The following is a 20,435-nucleotide window of genomic DNA, read 5'->3' as shown; positions in this document are numbered from 1 at the left end:
GCGACAAATACGTATTTTTCGTCGCGCAAAAATTTAAAAATTTTGGTGGGTACCAAAAATGGGATGCGGGGAGTTTTATTTTTTTAAAATAATTTTTTTAGACTTTGCGCGACCAATAATACTATATTCGTCGCGCAAAAATTTAAAAATTTTGGCGGGTACCAAAAATGGGACGCGGGGATTTTTTTTTTAAAATAATTTTTTTTGACTTTGCGCGACCAATATTTCTCTATTCGTCGCGCAAAAATTTAAAAATGTTGGCGGGTACCAAAAATGGGACGCGGGGATTTTTTTTTTAAAAATAATTTTTTGACTTTGCATGACCAATACTCCTCTATTCGTCGCGCAAAAATTTAAAAATTTTGGCGGGTACCAAAAATGGGACGCGGAGATTTTTATTTTTTTTAAATAATTTTTTTAGACTTTGCGCGTCCAATATGTTTCGTCGCGCAAAAGGTTGCGCGATTAATATTCCAATATTTTTCGTTGCGCAAACCTCTGCGCGACCAACAATATTTTTCGTCGCGCAAAGTGATACGGTTTTTAAAACCGAAATAACTCCACCATTTTCTCAATGCCTTTCTCTACTCTTACCTCTCCTTTCTCTTTCCCTCTCCCCAACTCCCACCATTTCTCTCACTCACTCCTCTCACTTAATCTCTCATCTCTCTCTTCACTATCTCTCACTCTCTCTCACTCACTCTCTCATCTCTCTATCACTATCTTCTCTAATTCTCTCACACTCACTTCTCCCTCTCATTCTCATTCACTCTAAATCTTGCCAAAAGGTATATTCTCTCCAAATTTTAAATTTTTTTCATTAATATGTGTTTTTGGAGTTAATTTTGAGTTTGTGTGGGTTTTGGGGTTGAGTAAAGGGGAGGGATTGGAGTTTGGGTTGGATTTGTGGTATAACAATTTTAGGGGAGATTATGCCTTTTTTTTTTTTTGGTGGTTATTTGACCATATTTATTTTTTTTGTAGGGAATCATCGAGACTTTGACGGCTAAAGTTGAGGATTAGGAAGCTATCAAAACATATCCTCCACCACTACCACCACAATACGCTTGTATTAGGATTTTATTATTGTACTTTGTTAATTTATGTGTACATTTTGAATATTATATATATATTTATTGGATAATTTAATCACTATTTTTCATATGTAATTTTATTTTGAATATGTCAATTTAAATTAAAGTAATTAAAAAAAATCATACAATTAAATTAAATTTAAAAAGTAAAAATTAATATCAATTTAAATTAAAGTAATTTTAAAAAGAAATCATACAATTAAATTAAATTTAAAAAGTAAAAATTTGAAAAAATTAATATTAAAGAAATAATAAAACAAAAAGTCAAAAACCTTGCGCGACAAAATATTTCGTAGCGCAAACTATTAAATTAGTTTATTTTAAATTAAAAAAATTTAAAACAAAAAATATTTCGTCGCGCATGTTTTAACAATAACATAAAACGATTGAAACAAAACAAAATAATCCGCTGCATACCATGCTGCAAATTAGTTTTGAAGACTGAAAATTGAATGAAGCATGGTTTTGCTTTTTCACTTTTCTATTTATGTAGATCTGTTAAGCATGTTTTCAAATTTATGATTTTTGTTATCCATGCTTGAAGGCTAAAGATCAAGGTTTCAAGAAATTCTGTATTAACTAGAGCGAGCCACAATGCATAGTTAATCAAGGAATCTTGTATTCAAAGGAAACTGATCAAGATTGCACAGAAGATCGATGTAAATGAGAAAAAACCTTCTGTCCACAGATGTTGGTAGTCTTGTTTACGGAAATCTACTGTGGTGTGATGCAAAACATGAGGTTTATGAATTCATGGAGATTTCTTTCTGTCCACAGATATGAGAAATCAATACATAAAAGAAATTCATGTGTCATGTGTTTTGGTGATTACTAAAACATGTTCAATTCTCAAATATGCCGAACGGAACAAGACAAACAGAATGGCCATTCTCATTATGACAAGATCGATCTCACCCTCTGTGAAAGGTGTCATTCCTTCATCTGACAATGCTAAGGCTTTCCTTAAGGGAATTGGAGAAAAGTTTCAAGAATCTAAGAAAGTTGAGATAGGAAACTTGACGGGTCAATTGACAGATTTGAAATATGATGGGGAAGGTTGTGTCAGGGTTCACATAACAAAAATGCTCGGCATTGGAAACAAGTTAAGATCCCTGGATGTGAATGTAGATGAAGCTATGATGGTGATTTTGCAATCAACTCTCCGCCGAGTACTTTCAAACTTCTCAATAGCACTTACATTGCTCAAAAGGAGATGTGGATTATGAATGATCTAATAGGTATTTGTGTGCAATAGCAACAAGACAACAAGAAAGAGAGGGAACAAAACCATATCAATGCATAACATGATATAAAAGGAAAGCCAAAATCGTATGGGAATACCTATACAACAGCACGGAAAGCAAGAAAACATGAGGAAGAAAAGGAAGGAAAACTTGTTGGATTGAAGTGTTTCTTTTGCAAGAAATTTGGGCACATGAAGAGAGAATGCAGAAGATATAAGAAATGGCTGGAAAAGAACAAGGGTAAAGGAACTGATAAACCAGATGCCACCAAGCAAGGAGAAAAATGATCATAGATCAAATACATTAAGCAGCTAGTATTTCAGTTGGTTTTGTTTTCCTTTTGAGCTAGTTTATGTAGTTTGCATTTTTTTCATAGCAAGGAAGTTAGAATCATTCAGTAGGATTGTAAAATCAAACTTCAACTTGGAGTTTGATAAGTCTGTTTCAATATTCAGCAATAAAATTTGGCAAATAAAGTTTTTGATTTTGGCATATCAATTCAACTGCAAGTTTCTAAATAGTAGCATTATCACAAACAGTGAAAGTGGTCACTAGTAAAGAAAACTTTTGACAATTTGGCACTCGTAAAAGCAAGAATATAAAGACTTTTATGAAGCATCCAGAATGATTGAAAGGGAAAAGTTTTCATTGACTAAACAATTTCATACTGGTAGAAAATATATATACTACAGGGAGTAGAAAATATATATATACTACTGGTAGGGTTTAAACTGATATGTTTATTCTTTTCTCAAGGAGGAATATATATACTACATTAAGAATGGGTATACAGAGTGGGTACAAATAGAAAATATGCACAAAATCTCCTAATTCTACTCAAATTAGATAATTACAATAAAATATAAATTCTATTCCTAATAGGAAAAAATTCTATTCTTAATAGGAACGTTGACTCACGCCAACACTCCCCCTCAAGTTGGTGCATAGATATCAGTAATGCCCAACTTGTCAAGTTAGTCTTCAAATCGGCGCTTTGACACGGCATGGGTCAGCATATCTGCTCTGAAGAGGGCACAAAAGGTATAGGAATTAACTTATGCTCCAACTTCTCCTTAATGAAATGCCAATCAACTTCTACATGCTTAGTTCGATCATGTTGCACTGGATTGTTAGCAATTTCAAATGCATACTGATTATCACAGTAGAGCTTTGTAGTAGCATCCGGTCTAAACCCAATTTCAGCAAGTAACCACCTCAATCACAGTATTTCACAAACCCCTTGGGCAATCCCTCTGTACTCAGACTCTGCAAAGGACCGAGACACAACGTTTTGCTTCTTGCTACGCCACGTAACTAGGTTACCACCAACAAATGTGAAGTAACCAGATGTAGAATGTCTATCTGTAATATTCCTTGCATAATCTGCATTAGTGTAACCTTCTAGATCCAAGTGGCCATTTTTTTTTTTAAATAATAAACCTCTCCCAGGAGCAGACTTTAAGTAACTCTAAATACGCATCACAGCAGCCATATGATCATCACTAGGGGAATGCATAAATTGGCTAGCAACGCTTACCGCATAGGCAATATCAGGGCGTGTCAATGATAAATAAATAAATCTCCTAACCAACTTTTGGTATCTTTCTTTGTTAGTTAGGACCTGATCCACATAAACACCAAGTTTGTGATTCTCAACAATAGGTGTATCAGCTGGTTTACAGTCAAGCATTCCAGTATCTGCTAACAGGTCCATGACATACTTCCTTTGTGAAAGAAATAAGCCATGTTTAGATCGAGTGACTTCCACTCCTAGAAAATATTTCAGACTACCCAAATCTTTTATCTCAAATTCAGATGCTAAACACTTCTGTAGTTCCTCGATTTTTGCAGTATCATCACCAGTCACAATCATATCATCAACATAAATAATCAACAAAGTCACCTTACCAGCCCTATGTTTAATGAATAGAGTATGATCAGTATTGGCTTGTTGATAACTAAACTTCTTCATAGCTGTAGTAATTCTGCCAAACCATGCCCGAGGAGACTACTTTAACCTGTACAACGCCTTTTTTAATTTGCACACGTTCCCCGTGTCACCGGTAATGCTATACCCCAGTGGAAGACTCATGTACACTTCTTCTTCTAGTTCACCATGTAAGAATGCATTTTTTACATCAAATTGACAACAAAACTTTGACAGTATTCATCTTAGCCACAGGTGCAAAAGTATCATGATAATCAACTCCATATGTATGAGTGAACCCTTTGGCTACTAATCTTGCCTTGTACCTCTCCACAGTACCATCTGCATTATATTTAACTGTAAACACCCATCTGCATCCAACATGCTTCATTCACTTTGGTAGATCAACAATGTCACATGTATTATTTTTCTGCAGCGCCTCCATTTCAATATTCATGGCTTCAGCCTATTTTGGATCATTAGATGCCTCCTCAATACGGGTTGAAATTTTAATACTATCCATTCTGGCCACAAAAGCTTTGCACTCAGGAGATAACATGTGATCCGTCACATAATGGGCAATAGCATATCTTGCTTTGCCTTCTGGTGAGTAATGATCAGGTGGAAACCCACGGTTTCGTCTAGGCGGTAAAACATAAGAATTATCAGCAGTATGAATAGAAGCACTTACCTTAGGATTATCCAGGGGAGCTTGATTGGGTACTATTAGGGAAGCTTCATAAGGGGTAATCGGTTCAGTGACAACAGTGACATCAGTTAAAATAGTAGGTTCAACGGGTGTAGCAGGTTCGGCCAGGGTATCAAGTTCAGCCGGTTCAGTAGGTTTGGTCGGTTCTTCCCTTTGTATCAAACTATCCAATACTACTTCACCTTGTAAATCTAGCCAGCTATGTCCTTCACTACTAGTCTCCCCCTGAAGGACATGCTTGGGTGTATCAGAGAAGAACATTTCATCCTTAATAAAGGTAACATCCATAAAGACAGAGACGTCGAGTTGTAGGATGACAGCATCGGTAGCCTTTCTGATTAGGAGAGAAACCCAGAAAGATACAGCGGAGAGCACATGGGTCCAGCTTACTCCTCTGATTCTGATGGTGGTGAACATAGACGACACAACCAAACACCTTTGGAGACAAAGTCAACATAGAAGAGGCAAAGAGATGATGGGTTAGTACCTGCATAGGAGTTTGGAAATCCAAAACTCGAGAAGGTAGATGATTCAAGAGATACACTGCATAAGTAACATCATCCACCCAGAACCCCTTTGGAACTAATGCACCAAGCAGCAGAGCAAGGGCAGCAGCAAGGATCTGCCCATTTTTACGTTCAGCAACCCCATTCTGTTGTGGTGTTTGAGGGCAAGTAGTCTCATGGAGTACACCTTTAGTGTGAAAAAAATGGGATAATGCCGAATTAACAAGTTCTCCACCGTTATCAGATCGAAAAACCTTGATAGGAAGTATAAATTAAGTCTGAATCATCTGATAAAAACGCTGAAAAATTTCAACCACATCACTTTTATTTTTCTTCCCATATAACCACATCATACGAGTGTAATCATCCACAAATAACACAAACCTGCGAACTCCCAAGGCTGTAGAAATAAGGGAAGGTCCCCGAACATCAGAATGAACTAGATCAAATGGCATAAGCTGTTTATTACAACTTGGAGGGTAGGATACTCGATGACTCTTAGCTAAAATACAAGTCTGACATTGGAAAGCAGACTCGTTGACACCACTAAATAATGCGGGAAACAAATGTCATAAATATCCAAATGAGGCATGACCAAATCGGCAATGTAGCAACCAATTCCGGAGATGCTGAGAAGTTTCGGCACTACCAGCATGAAGAACCCGACTAGTTGCCACATCATCCACATAATAAAGCCCCCCATTTTTAGTACCACGACCAAAGATCTCCCGAGTCTGGATATCCTGTAGTAAGACAAAAGACGGATACATAAGTACAACGCAGTTTAACTGCTCAGTAACTTGCGGCACAGATAATAAATTACTAGACAAAGATGGAACCAGTAACACTTTGTCCAATGGTAAAGCAGGTGTCAAGAGTAAAGAACCAGCCCCCGTGACAGGAGCAGCAGCATTATTAGCAGTCAGAACATGATCACGATGAGGCGGAAGAGTAGTAGAGAATAAAGTAGAATTATACATCAGATGGTCAGTAGCTCCTGAATCAATAATCCAACCTGTATCGCGGGTATCATGGGCATGGAAAGCCTTGCCAAAGTTACCTAGAGGCTGAGGTGTTGGAGTGCTTGAGATTGCGGTCAAAGTCGGAGGAGGAGTAGCAGTAAGGGGGCCATGCCTAGTGGCGATGTCAGCCACAGAAATGGGGGCAACAGCCACATGAGCTTTGCTGTCCAGTTGTTCCCTTTTTAAACGCCTCTGCTCCTTCTCCCAATCTGGTACTCCATGCAATGCCCAATAGGTGTCGATTGTATGTCTCTTTTCACCATAGTGATCACACTTCAGTTTGTTTTTCTTTTTTTTACAGAAGTCAGAAGACGAGGAGGAACAGCAGAAGAGCCAAACCCTGGAGGCCGAGAAACCAAAGCAGTGTTTTTGGAAGCAAACGCAACAGTAGATTCCCCAATCTTGGTGCCGGATCCAAGCATAGTAATCTGGAGTTGAGCCTCTCGATGAACCATAAAAAATACATTTTCAATACTTGGAACTTTATCACTCCGTAGAATATCATTGCGGACCTTGTCATAAGTATCGTCAAGGCCAGCCAAAAAATCATACACGCGTTCTACCAAAACAGCATCCTGAAAAGTCTTTATATCATCAGCACACTTCATCTGAAAAGGACGTCTCTTGTCTTATTCAAGCCAGATTGCCTTAAGTTCGGCAAAATAGGTAGAGACAGGATGACATTCTTGCTTGAGATGGGTAGCCTAGCATCGCAGTTCATAGAGCTAGGATATGTCAGAGCAATCATAAAACATCTGACTAACAGCATCCCAAATTTCCTTAGCAGTAGGTAGAGTATGAAACATATTCAACAAACTTGGTTCCATAGTTTTCAGCATCCAACTTTTTCTCACTTCCCAAATTTCGGGTCTTTGGAATCAGGAGCATTAGTGTCGCCAGTTAGGTAACCCAAGTTGCCTTGTGTAGTAGCATGGAGTTCATAGTTGGATCCATTCAATTTGAATCCCATAGGTTTGTTGTTGGACGATTCGGCATGAACCGTAACAATAGGAGTAGAAGAAGAAGATTCAGTGATATCTAACATGGTGATAGATGGCAGCGGCAGCAAAAGATTAGATGGCGACGACGATAGTAAGAGATATAAGACGGCACATGCTTAGGTGTATAGGCTAGGTGCAACTGAAATAGGTATTTTTAGGATTAGGGTTTTGATGTTGTAGAGAAGGATCAGAACCCGCTCTGATACCAACTAAAAATAATTAGGATTTAAACTTATATGTTTATTCTTCTCTCAAGGAGGAATATATATACTACATACAGAGTGGGTACAAATAAAAAATATGTACAAAATCTCCTAATTCTACTCAAATTAGATAATTACAATAAAATATAAATTCTATTCATAATATGAACAAATTCTATTCCTAATAGGAACATTGACTCACGCCAACACGTATTACTATAAAAAATTCCCGCGTCCCTTTTTTGGTACCCACCCACATTTTTAGAGTTTTGCGCGACGAATACTAACGTTCGCGCAAATATTTGCACGACGAAATATTTTTTGTGTTTTAAATTTTTGTAATAAAATAAACTAATTTAATAGTTTGCGCTACAAAATATTTTGTCACGCAAGGTTTTTGACTTTTTGTTTTATTATTTCTTTAATATTAATTTATTTATATTAATTTTCTCAAATTTTTACTTTTTAAATGTAATTTAATTGTATGATCTTTTTTAAATCACTTTATATTAATTTAATTATATCAATTTTTTCAAATTTTTACTTTTTAAATTTAATTTAATTGTAAGATTTTTCTTAATTACTTTAATTTAAATTGACATATTCAAAATAAAATTACATATGAAAAATAGTGATCAAATTATCCAATAAATATATATATAATATTCAAAATGTACACATAAATTAACAAAGTACAATAATAAAATCCTAATACAAGCATATTGTGGTGGTAGTGGCAGATGATATGTTTTGATAGCTTCCTAATCCTCAACTTTAGCCATCAAAGTCTCGATGATTACCTACAAAAAAACAAATATGGTCAAATAACAACAACAAAAAAAAAAAAATGCATAATCTCCCCTAAAATTGTTATACCACAAATCCAACCCAAACTCCAATCTCTCCCCTTTACTCAACCCCAAACCCCACACAAACTCAAAACTAACTCCAAAAACACATATTAATGAAAACAATTTAAAATTTGGAGAGAATATTCCTTTTGGCAAGATTGAGAGTGAGTGAGAATGAGAGGGAGAAGTGATAGAATTAGATAAGATAGTGATAGAGAGATGAGAGAGTGAGAGATAGTGAAAAGATAGATGAGAGAGTGAGTGAGAGATAGTGAAGAGAGAGATGAGAGATTAAGTGAGAGGAGTGAGTGTGAGAGAAAGGGTTGGATTTGGGGAGAGGGAAAGAGAGAGGAGAGGTAAGAGTAGAGAAAGAAATTGAGAAAATGGTGGAGGAGTTATTTCGGTTTTTAAAAATCGTATCACTTTGCGCGACGAAAATACGGTTGGTCGCGCAAAGTTTTGCGCGACGAAACATATTGGTCTCGCAAAGTTTTGCGCGACGAATATAGAAATATTGGTCGCGCAAAGTCTAAAAATTATTTTTTGAAAAAAAAAATTTCCCGCATCCCATTTTTGGTACCCGCCAAAATTTTTAAATTTTTGTGCGACGAAAAATACATATTGGTCGCGCAAAGTCTAAAACAATTATAAAAAAAATTCCCGCGTCCCATTTTTGGTACCCGCCCAAATTTTTGCGCGACGAAAAATATATATTGGTCGCGCAAAGTTTTGCGCGACGAAACATATTGGTCTCGCAAAGTTTTGCGCGACGAATATAGGAATATTGGTCGCGCAAAGTCTAAAAAAATTATTTTTTTTAAAAAAAAATTCCCGCATCCCATTTTTGGTACCCGCCAAAATTTTTAAATTGTTGCGCGACGAAAAATACATATTGCTCGCGCAAAGTCTAAAACAATTATATAAAAAAATTCCCGCGTCCCATTTTTGGTAGCCGCCCAAATTTTTGCGCGACAAAAAATATTGGTCGCGCAAAGTCTAAAGTTTTTTTTCAATTTTAAAAACCCGCATCCCATTTTTTGTACTAGCCCAAATTTTTTGAGTTTTGCACGACAAACTGTTGGTCGCGCAAACTTTTGAGAGACGAAAAATTGGTTCGTAGCACAATATTTATAAAAATAATTGTTATGAATAATAAATAATAAAAATATTTTATTTTATGATTTAAAATATAATTAAGGTGAAAGCTACTTAATAAATGTATATACTATTCAATTTCTTAAGTGTTATACGTTCAAAATAAATAAATTTAAAGCTACTTAATAAATATATATATATATACACACACACACACACTATTCAACTATCCAACCATAAGAGTTGTTTGTATATACTTCAAGATCGTATACCCCAAAAATCACAAAAAACAAACATTCAGAGATCTAGTAACGGGACAAAACTTTTCGATAGTTATAAATGAAAAATCACGATTTAACGGTTATTTTAACTCCGATTTTGATGATTTTTTTTACAGCTACACTCCTTGACCCTATATGAATATAATGACTGAATTTGATCTTCAATTTAAAACATTTGCACTAGTGGATACCACAAAATCTTATGTTATATTTAACGAAAATATAAATAAACTCTTAATTGTTAGTGAATATATTGTTTTGATGGCATATGCATTCTACGAAACTAGTTTCAACAATCCAACCGTCAAACTTGTTTTTTTATACTTCGAGATCATATACGCCAAAAATCGAAAAAAATAAACATTCATAGATCAAGTAACGGGACAAAACTTTTCGACAGTTATAAATGAAAAATCATGATTTAACGGTTATTTGAACTCCGATTTTGATGATTTTTTTACAGCTACACTCCTTGACCCTATATGAATACAATGACTGAATTTGATCTTCAATTTAAAATATTTACACTAGTGGATACCACAAAATCTTATGTTATATTTAACGAAAGTATGAATAAACTCTTAATTGTTAGTGAATATATTGTTTTGATGGCATATGTATTCAAAAAAACTAGTTTCAACGATCCAACCGTCAAACTTGTTTGTTTATACTTTGAGATCATATATGCCAAAAATCGGAAAAAATAAACATTCAGAGATCAAGTAAGGGGACAAAACTTTTCGACGGTTATAATGAAAAATCAAGATTTAACGGTTATTTTAACTCCGATTTTGATGATTTTTTACTGATACACTCCTTGACCCAATATGAATACAACGAAATAATTCGATCATCAATTTGAAATATATATTTTCTAACAAAAACCCAATCCGAACAACAAGAATATATTTTTCTAATAAAAATCCGATCCGATCTAAAATAATAAATTTAAAGCTACTTAATAAATATATATACCGTTTAATTTCTTAAGTGTTATGCATACAAAATAAAAAAAAAAAATAAATTGGTTTAGGTGACAAAATGTTTGGATTACGTCATGCAAAGATTTTAAAAAATAATTTTTTTTATTTTATTTATTTTTATAAGGACTTTGCGCGACGAAGTTTACTTTTCGTCGCGCAAAGTCACTTTGAGCGACGAATTATTTTTCGTCGCGCAAAATTGGTCGCGCAAGACTTTGAGCGACGATGTATTGTCGTCGCGCAAAAGTTTGTCGCGTGAAGTGACTTTGTGCGACGAATTATTTTTCGTCGCGCAAAATTTGGTCGGGAAAGACTTTGAGCGACGAAGTTTCAAGTTTCGTCGCTCAAAGTGACTTTGAGCAACGAATAGTTTTTCGTCGCGCAAAATTTGGTCGCGCAAGGGGTTTTTTTTACTAGTGTACATTCTGATAGTGACTTCAACAAACTGTCGACATCACCAATCTACAACTTCGGAGTCATTGTCAACTTATGAAATCTGTCAAAACTACTAAGACAGTTTACATGATATTAGAAGATTTACTTCAGGATTGTGCAATGAAAAGACAGATAGAGGACTACTGGTTTTAACTGGAGGTTTGTATTGCATAAAGGTACTCAATAATCTTTAGAATTGGAAGTTTGTTTTGTATGTGAGATACTAGTTGATATTAATCCAGTGAAGAACATGAACTAGACAGATTGAAAATAAAAAAACAAGTTTTAAGGCCTGGATAACAAGGAAGCTCACTGGGTACGGGCAGCTTATTGGACAGCAATACGGAAATCACTAAGGAAATTGTACACAGGTGAATGGGTATAAATCCTATTTACAGAAGAACATTCCTAAGATTCTCAGAAGTTGATGTCTGATTATATGTTTGGTTTGGTGGTGGCACAACAAATCTGAAATGTTCAAGAAGGATCATATATTATATTTCGATATTACAGTTTGAGTTCATGGCATGATGCAAGATTACTTTGCATGCTACAAGACACAATGTTTTTATAACAGTATATTAGACTCAGTATCTATTCGGTTGTAGAATGACAGCAGTTTCTTGGATACAGTTTAGTGATCAATGAAAGCATTGCACAAGGTTATATATACGATTAGGACAAATCTTGAAGTTTCCATGGTTGGCAATATGAATTATATGCACATGACAAGCTCTAAGGACTGCAAAGAGAAAGCATTGAGGGTTTTTGCATATTTTTAAAAGGAATACCTGTTTTGTCTACAGAAATGTTGAAAGAAAGACTCTCCAAGTAGACATTTGTTTTGGTTTTGATAGTTGCTGCAATAATCTGAAGAAGTATTGGACAGAAACTCATTGCACTTTTCCAAACCAACGAGCATGAATTTACTAGACAGTTTGATGCCTAGGATCAGTGGGAGCATTTTGTTTTGTTTCGATTGGATATTCACAAGAAGGTTGCATATGGTTATTAATAAAGTTTAGTTATTTTAATTGATTGCTTATTTTAAATTTTGACAAATGAATATGGTGATATCTATTTTGTGGAATAAGCTAGCTATAAAGAATGCATATGATATCTATTCATGAAAGTGTCAAGACTGTTTTTGCAAGAAGAGATTACAAAATCTCATAAAGAGGACTGCGATGATAATGACATTAAAACACATTTGGAGTAAGTCATGTTCTTCTTTTGGTTTTAATTTGCTGGAGTCTATGTGATAATAAAATATGTATGTGTAATTATAAATATCTTGGGTGACTAAACTCAATCCATCTTGATAGTTCTATGCAGTTTTTTTAATTGTTGACAGGGACTTGTTAAGGAACAATTCAATTCTTTTTGAGTTCAATGACCACACAGAAGTCAAACGAAGGCTTTGATAATTATTTGACCAAGTGGGAGAATGTTAGATATTTTATGTCTTAAACCACTTCTAATCGTCATAGGAGATCTAGGTCTTCGTATTCATTAAGAACTTGATTTGGTGTTTTGGTTTTAAGGGAAGTTGTGTATTTCAGAAATCCTTGTTCCAACAGATTCCTTTTGTGTAATCGATTAGAGCACCTTATACCACTGCAATTTGGATAGCTCTTGTATTCCTTGACGGGCTAGGAATCTTGAGCTAATGCATATAAATATCAAGTCCCTGCTCAGACAATCAGACCAGCAAAAGGGCATTCAAAACCACATCTAGAATAATAGCTTAAAGGATCATTTTGAGTAGAACTTGGTTACTCTCTGTTCAACTATCATGGCAGCACCAATGGCTCACGATCAAGGTTAGTGTTTTAATATATGCAGCCCATATAGTTTACACCAATATCCCAAAATAAGTGCTGTTTTGACTCAGCATCCGTGGCTAGTTGATTTTCAGCCACAAATACACTGTGCCATGTGTTTGGTGCTACATATTAACAGCAAGTGTGTGGCTATTACATCAGCAATGGCCACCATTCAGATGCAGTGGCTACAACTCGATTTTCTATTTAAACAGGATGAGCTCGTGCCTTGCGCGGCTGGTCTGACCATTTGACACCTCTAAATGGATGGATGAATTACATTCGAACCTGGAGAACCAAGGCTAATTTTGGTTAATCATTGATCTGTGGCTGCCAACCAAAATCATAGATTGAAGAGTGAGTGAAAATTTCTACAGTTTTAAAAATAAAATACAATAAAATGGACGAAAATAAAAAAATTTCAGGATCTATATGACCCCAAAAGTAGGGCACGTTCCCTATTTTCTAGTTAGTGTTTGTTTGATGATATGTGGGGCTCAGAGTCAGTTATTTAATAATCTTGACATCGAATTTGTTGTTAATGGTGCTGGGTTTGACTCAGAAATAAAATGATGATGAATGATAGTGTTGATGATCTCCCAGAGGGTTTATTGGTTGAAATCATTTGTCGACTTTCTTGTATTAAGTTAGTTTTTCAATGCAAGTGCGTGTCCAAGCGTTGGTGTGAACTCATCTCTAGTTCTCATTTTGTTGGGCAATATGTACGTCGCCAACGTGATTTGAAAACGCCCATTTTAGGTACAGTAGTTGTAGACAATGGAACATTCTTTCGGATGGAAAACGAGGATGGTCTGATGAGTTTGCAGCTACCTGTTATTTCAGAAGCCGCACCAGAACAAAAATTATTTGTGGTAGGGGCGTGCAACGACTTAGTTTTGTGCTGCCCAAGCAAAGTTGATCAACGTGATTATTACATTTGCAATCCATACACCAAGAAATGGGTTGCTCTTCCTCCCCCTCCTCGAATCCATAATTGGGTAAGCGTAGGGTTCATTTGTGATCCCTACTACAGCTACAACTCATCTTCCTCCTTCGATGATGATGTTTCCATTAATGTTGAATATAGGTTGAGGGTTGTGCGACTACGTCAGGAGTTCTATGTGGACATCTTCTTTTCTGAAACCGGTGAATGGAGAGAGTCCGCTAATATGGTATGCGGCCTGCGAAATTATTTTGATATCGTAACTGCTGGCATTGCTTGCAATGGGAAGTTGTATTTTTCAGGTTCCGATCATGCATCCTCCTATATTCTGGAGTTGGATCCCTTCCAAGGTATCAGTAATATCAGTACTAGTAATGGTGATGGTGATGGCGATCATATTATTGTTGACAAATGTCGGTTCAGTCTGGCACCTCTTGATATGTTGGCTGAAGTGCGGGGATATTCCATTTCGATGTATCGGGTTCTTGGTGCATGTCGAGGGCATTTGCGGGTGTCCGAGTTTCTGCTTGGTGATCATTTGAGTGTCTGGGAGTTAGATGCCGGCGATGATAATTTGAAATGGCGTTTGGTGGTCGACAAAGTTCCCTTCTTCCAGATGGATTCTCCCAATTCTAACTATCTGAAGTGCAGGGAAATCCCATTTCGTTGTATCGGGTTCTTGGTGCATGTCGAGGGCATTTGCGGGTGACCGAGTTTGTGCTTGGTAATCATTTGTGTGTCTGGGAGTTGGATGTGTTGGAAGTTTGAAAGCAAATGTCCCCCATTGGAGAAAAACAAAAGGTTCCATATGCTTTATAAGCATGAAACCTTAACATGAATTAAATAAAGAATGGTGGGCTGATGGGCTTGGTAGTGAAGACTATCATGGTTGGCTTGCTTGATTAATATTAATATTTAATAATCAAGACCTCCACATATTAATATTTAATAATCAAGACCTCCACATAGTTACCCACCAACTAGCACCAATATTGTCCCCAACTTAGCCACCTAAGTCCAATAGATTGGTCAAGCCAATTATAGGTGTGGGGTTTTCCCTAAAGGCCTTGGTGCTACTAGGGGTCTCTGGAAAATAAAAGAAATATACCTAGCCCGAAAATAAAATAATTATTTTTTAATTTTCGGATTTCTTTTGGCAGAAATTAAATTCAAACCAGAAAGACTTATCTTTTTGTTTGAATTTGAACAGGTATAACCGATACCAACTGCTATTTTGAAGGGGTGTAATTCTATTATAAAACCACAAGTCCTAGGCCATAAGACGCATCTCTTTTTCCTTAAACTATCTCATATTATTTTAAAGTTACCAACTGTATTGGAGAGAAGCACACCAACGTTCGCCAGAATTCAAGGATCCGGTGCTGGATCCTTGAATTATAGATAGTTGAATCCTGGGAGATAGATGCCTGTTGAACTTCAAGCACTGAGAAGAGGCGAAATTCTGTCTTTAGGACATTGCGAATACGCAAGCCTCTATCTTCAATAAAAGTCAGTATTCTGTACTTAATTTATATTTACACATTTGTACAGATTTCGTAATTTTGCTACTGTTTATATTTTAAGAGTTGTGCAATAATATAGTGATCCTATAGTATAAAACATTTACTGATTATATTCTAACAGGATGCAATTGGTGATAATTTGAAATGGTGTTTGGTGGTCGACAAAGTTCCCTTCTTCGAGGTGGATTCTTCCTATTATGAAGATGTTTCTTTGACGCCTCTAGATGAGTGTGCAAAAACTGCGATAGGTTTCCACCCGAGTATTGGGGATACCATCTACGTAGATGCTAAGAAAATTACCAGGTGGAACTTTGGTGCAAGAATGTTTGAGTTATTTCCAGAGATTCCAAGTCAGGACTCGCGTTGGAATCTCAATTACATCCACCCATTTGTGCTCCCATGATGGCCCACACCCGTTCTTAGCCTCTAAACTACTCTACTATAGCGAAAAGTGTGTAGAGCTCTAGCTCTGACTCTAGCTTTGATGCATGACCACCTTATTCCATTCTCTGGTTACTGGCTCCTTTGGCTTTGGCTTGTGTTTTCCCTTGATTGATGTGTTCTAATTGGTGCTTCGAGGGTTTCGATTTTGGTGTAGTGGGTGATTATTGTGTGACTATCTTTGTATTTGTGCGCTTATTTTATTTGCCGATATGTGTGTTTTGGTTTTTTTTGTAGTTTGTTTTTTGTGTTTTTTTTTTTTGGTTGTATCTTGCATATTCATCATGAGATGCTGAAGGATTCCTCAGGCATCCGAATTCAATTTTGGACATCAATAATATGGTTGACAAAATTTCATTGGGTTGGAAGTTAGATCAGTCTCATATTTGTGATGCCATAATAGCTGATGGCGAACAAGTTCAGAGTAAGGGTTGTTGTGTTGCGGTTCCTTTAGCCATCGGGACTTGTGTATATACCTCCAATATGTTTGCTTTGCCATTAGGAGGCTGTGACATTGTGTTAGGGGTTCAATGGTTGAGAACTCTTGGTCCAATCTTGTGGGACTTTGAGAGATTAACTATGAAGTTTTGGCATGGGAATGAGCAAATTTGTTTGTCCAGTTCTAAGCCTCAGCCTCCACAACCTATTTCTTGTCATCAGATGGACAAGTTGTTGCATTCAGGTTGTTATGGTGTGATTCTCTGTGCTATAGAATCTGAAAATATGACCAAACCTGCAGATGATTTATCCTCACCACAACAGAATGAATTGCAAGCCTTGTTGGATTCTTTTTTTGCAGTCTTTGGCACCCCAAGTACTCTACCTCCTATGAGAGAACATGATCATCGGATCCCACTGATTTATGGTTGTAAACCACCAAGCATTAGACCATATGCTTATGGACCACTTCAAAAGTCAGAAATTGAAAAGTGCGTCAAAGAGCTGCTGGACTCTGGATTTATAAGGAACAGTCATAGTCCTTTTTCTTCTCCTGTTTTGTTGGTCAAGAAGAAGGATAGCACATGGAGAATGCGCATGGATTACAGACAGTTAAACGAGTTAACTATAAAGGATAAATATCCAATTCCACTTATTGATGATCTGTTGGATGAATTGCATGGAGCAAAGTATTTTTCCAAATTGGACTTGAGGAGTGGCTATCATCAGATTAGAGTTCATCCAGAAGATATTGAAAAAACAGCTTTTCGGACTCATGAGGGACATTATGAATTCCTTGTTATGCCCTTTGGTTTGACAAATGCTCTTGCCACATTTCAAAGTTTGATGAATGAGATTTTCCGAAATTGTTTACGGCAGTTTGTCTTGGTATTTTTTGATGATATTCTCGTTTACAGTACTTCATGGTCAAATCATTTGAGGCATTTACATACTATTTTGGAAATTTTGAAGCATCATCAACTTTTTTGTCAAGATGTCCAAGTGTGCCTTTGGAGTTTCTACTATTGAATATTTGGGCCACATCGTCTCTAGGCAAGGAGTTTCAGCTGATCCTTCCAAATTAAACGCAGTTGTTGATTGGCCTGTACCTACTTTTGTTAAAAGTTTGAGAGGATTTTTGGGTCTCACAGGCTATTTTCAAAAATTTATTCCTCACTATGGTAGGGAAAGTTTCCCTTTGACTCAGTTAACCAAGAAGGATGGATTTTTGTGGACTCTAGAGGCTACTGCTGCCTTTCACAAACTCAAGGAACTCATGTTTCAGAATAGTCCTCAATCTTGATTCGGTTTGGAGGACCAAAGTTTTTGCTGCTCATCACTCAGTTCCTACGGCTGGTCATGCTGGTTTCTTGAAGACTTATCAAAGGCTTTCTCGGAGTTTTTATTGGCCAGGTATGAAACATGATGTGCAAAAAATGGTAGCTGAATGTCCACCTGTCAACAACACAAGTATGAAACTGTGACTCCTGCTGGATTATTGCAACCCTTGCCTATACCAGATGAGGTGTGGATTGATATCTCAATGGATTTTATTGTTGGATTACCCCCTTGCCAAGGGAAATCTGTTATTTTTGTGGTAGTTGATCATCTGAGCAACTATGCCATCCTTATTCAGCTGCTACCATTGCTCAGCTCTTTGTGGACCATGTGTTTAAGTTACATGGTATGCCTAGCTCCATTGTTGTCACAGGGATCCAATATTTGTTAGTGACTTATGGAAAGAATTCTTTAAATTGCATGATGTAGTCTTACAGATGAGCTCTGATTACCATCCACAAATTGATGGCCAAACTGAAGTGGTTAATCGGTGTTGGGAGACCTATTTGAGGTGCTTTGCTGCAGCTCAACTCAAAAAATGGTTGCTTTGGTTATCTTGGGCTGAATTTAGCTATAATACAGCCTATCATACATCAACCAAGTTAACCCCATTTGAAGTTGTTTATGGTCGGCCCCCACCCATGGTCACACCATATGAGCCAAGCATTACAAGATTCGCCAATGTTGACAGAAGCTTGACTGCGTGAGACAAATTGTTGACCTTGTTGAAATCTAATCTCCTTATGGCACAGAATCGAATGAAGACACAAGCTGATAAACATCGCTCCGAAAGAGAATTTCAGATCGGGGATATGGTGTATTTGCGATTGGTACCTTATGGGTTACAGTCCTTGGCTGCTCACTCATACCAGCCGAAATTTTATGGACCTTATGAGATACTGGAGAAGTTGGGACCAGTGGCTTACAAACTCCAATTGCCTACTGGTTGTAAGATCCACCCCGTATTTCATGTCTCTTGTTTAAAGAAGCATTTGGGAACTCACGTGACTCCTTCGTTAACATTACCTCGAATTACGGAAGATGGTATTGTGCAAGATGAGCCACTGGCTATTTTGGAAAGGAAGTTAGTCAAACGTGGTAATGCTGCAGGGGTGGATGTCTTAGTGCATTGGAAGGGTCAAACACTAGAGGATGCCACGTGAGAGGACTACCATGACCTCAAGGCCAGATTTCCAGATTTTATTGCCCAGGTTGAAGCTGCTTTCAATTCCAGATGAATCATGTTGCACTTTCTGTGGCACCTCTGTTTTTGTTCTAATAAGTTTTCAATGCTTGTAAACTTAGCTTTAAAGGGAGGGGTAATGATAGGAATTAGGAGTTGGAGCCAAAACTGTAAAACAGTTTTGGATAGTTAGTTAGCCACGTGTCAAGTTTTAGTTGGGGAATCTGTTACAATTACTGTTGTATCCTCTACGGTGGTTTTATTACCAATTGGGGAGCCATTGTACGTCTTGTTGGGAAATATACAGAAAATATTCTTTGGGTTCTCTCTGTTCTTGGTTAATGTCTAAGGTTGAAAGATAGAGTCCTATCAGAAAGTAACTAGCCTTCAGATTCAATTGCAGTAAGGTATCTATGCCATTCCTTCGTGTTTCCTCAGGAAGACATGATAAGATCAAATCCAAAATTGAATCTTTATGAATGCCTTCAAGATAAGTCTGCAAAGCCTCTATTTCTGTTTGGATTGGTAATCCTTATGAAAGGGCATCTTCTAGTGCAAGTGCTCCCTGCAAAGAACCACAAAACATATCATTGTCAAGAAGTAACTTATAGGCTTAGAAAATCACTGATGAGGTTAATACACATTAAGTTCTCTTCTAAATAAAACGTTGGGAGTGAATGGAAAGAATAATAATATTCACCAATTCGACATAGAATGCAAGCTTGTGAGCAGAGTGAGTCTGACGAGCTTCTTCAGACCTTGCATAGATTGCCACACACAAGGCATTTATCTACAAAAAGTACCTAAACATCCTTATTAGAGACATTAATACAGACAAACGTACCATGTACCACCCAATGTAGAACTATTTAAGCAAGATTCATCAGTTATTATCTCAAATACATGCCTTAACCCTCTGAACAAGGCTTTATAATCTAGAAAAGCGAGCAAAACTAGAAGCACATTTATATATTTAAAACAGTTTACTAAAACCCTTTTTTCTGGTTTTAAATAATCCCTCAATATAATTGTGTCACCATTTTCACTAAAACCCTTTTTATTCCAGACAGTTCAAATATAAATCAACAACAAATTAGGACCATAAATCCACATTTTGGTGTTTTTATCCATTCTTAGGTGATTTGAGCATGCATCTTACATGAAGATTTGCTTATGCCATTTTCTCAATCTGGGATGTCTTCTCACTTGCAATGGCTGCTGCCAGTTCTGCTTTTGCTAATTACTCAACCTTTTCCAACTTCATTTCTGCTTAATTTTCCTGCATTCACTTAAAATTATCTGCTGACAGCACCACAAAGAAATATATATATATATATATATAACTATATAACATAGAATTTAAAAAGAAAGTGACAGCACCAAAATAATTATGCA

General features: G+C 36.5%; 2 protein-coding genes across 2 annotated transcripts; one reads left to right on the top strand and one right to left on the bottom strand.

Moving 5' to 3' along the window:
• Window positions 1-3,557: 3,557 nt before the first annotated feature.
• On the bottom strand, window positions 3,558-4,310 carry LOC117628895 (uncharacterized mitochondrial protein AtMg00810-like). Its single transcript, XM_034361443.1, has 2 exons — window positions 3,960-4,310; window positions 3,558-3,806 (listed from the first exon to the last, which is right to left on the bottom strand). Exons 1-2 carry the CDS (start codon window positions 4,308-4,310, stop codon window positions 3,558-3,560), a joined length of 600 nt encoding a protein of 199 aa, XP_034217334.1.
• A 9,769-nt stretch (window positions 4,311-14,079) lies between these two features.
• LOC117628871 lies at window positions 14,080-15,271 on the top strand. The gene is made up of 2 exons (XM_034361426.1): window positions 14,080-14,172; window positions 14,262-15,271. The coding sequence occupies exon 2, from the start codon at window positions 14,344-14,346 to the stop codon at window positions 14,824-14,826; it is 483 nt and encodes a 160-aa protein (XP_034217317.1). The 5' UTR covers window positions 14,080-14,172; window positions 14,262-14,343; the 3' UTR covers window positions 14,827-15,271.
• The last annotated feature ends 5,164 nt before the right edge of the window (window positions 15,272-20,435 follow it).

Source organism: Prunus dulcis, chromosome 5 (genome assembly GCF_902201215.1).
Source record: "Prunus dulcis chromosome 5, ALMONDv2, whole genome shotgun sequence".
In the NCBI taxonomy this organism is placed as follows: Eukaryota; Viridiplantae; Streptophyta; class Magnoliopsida; order Rosales; family Rosaceae; genus Prunus; species Prunus dulcis.
This window is presented reverse-complemented; position numbering and strand designations above follow the sequence as displayed.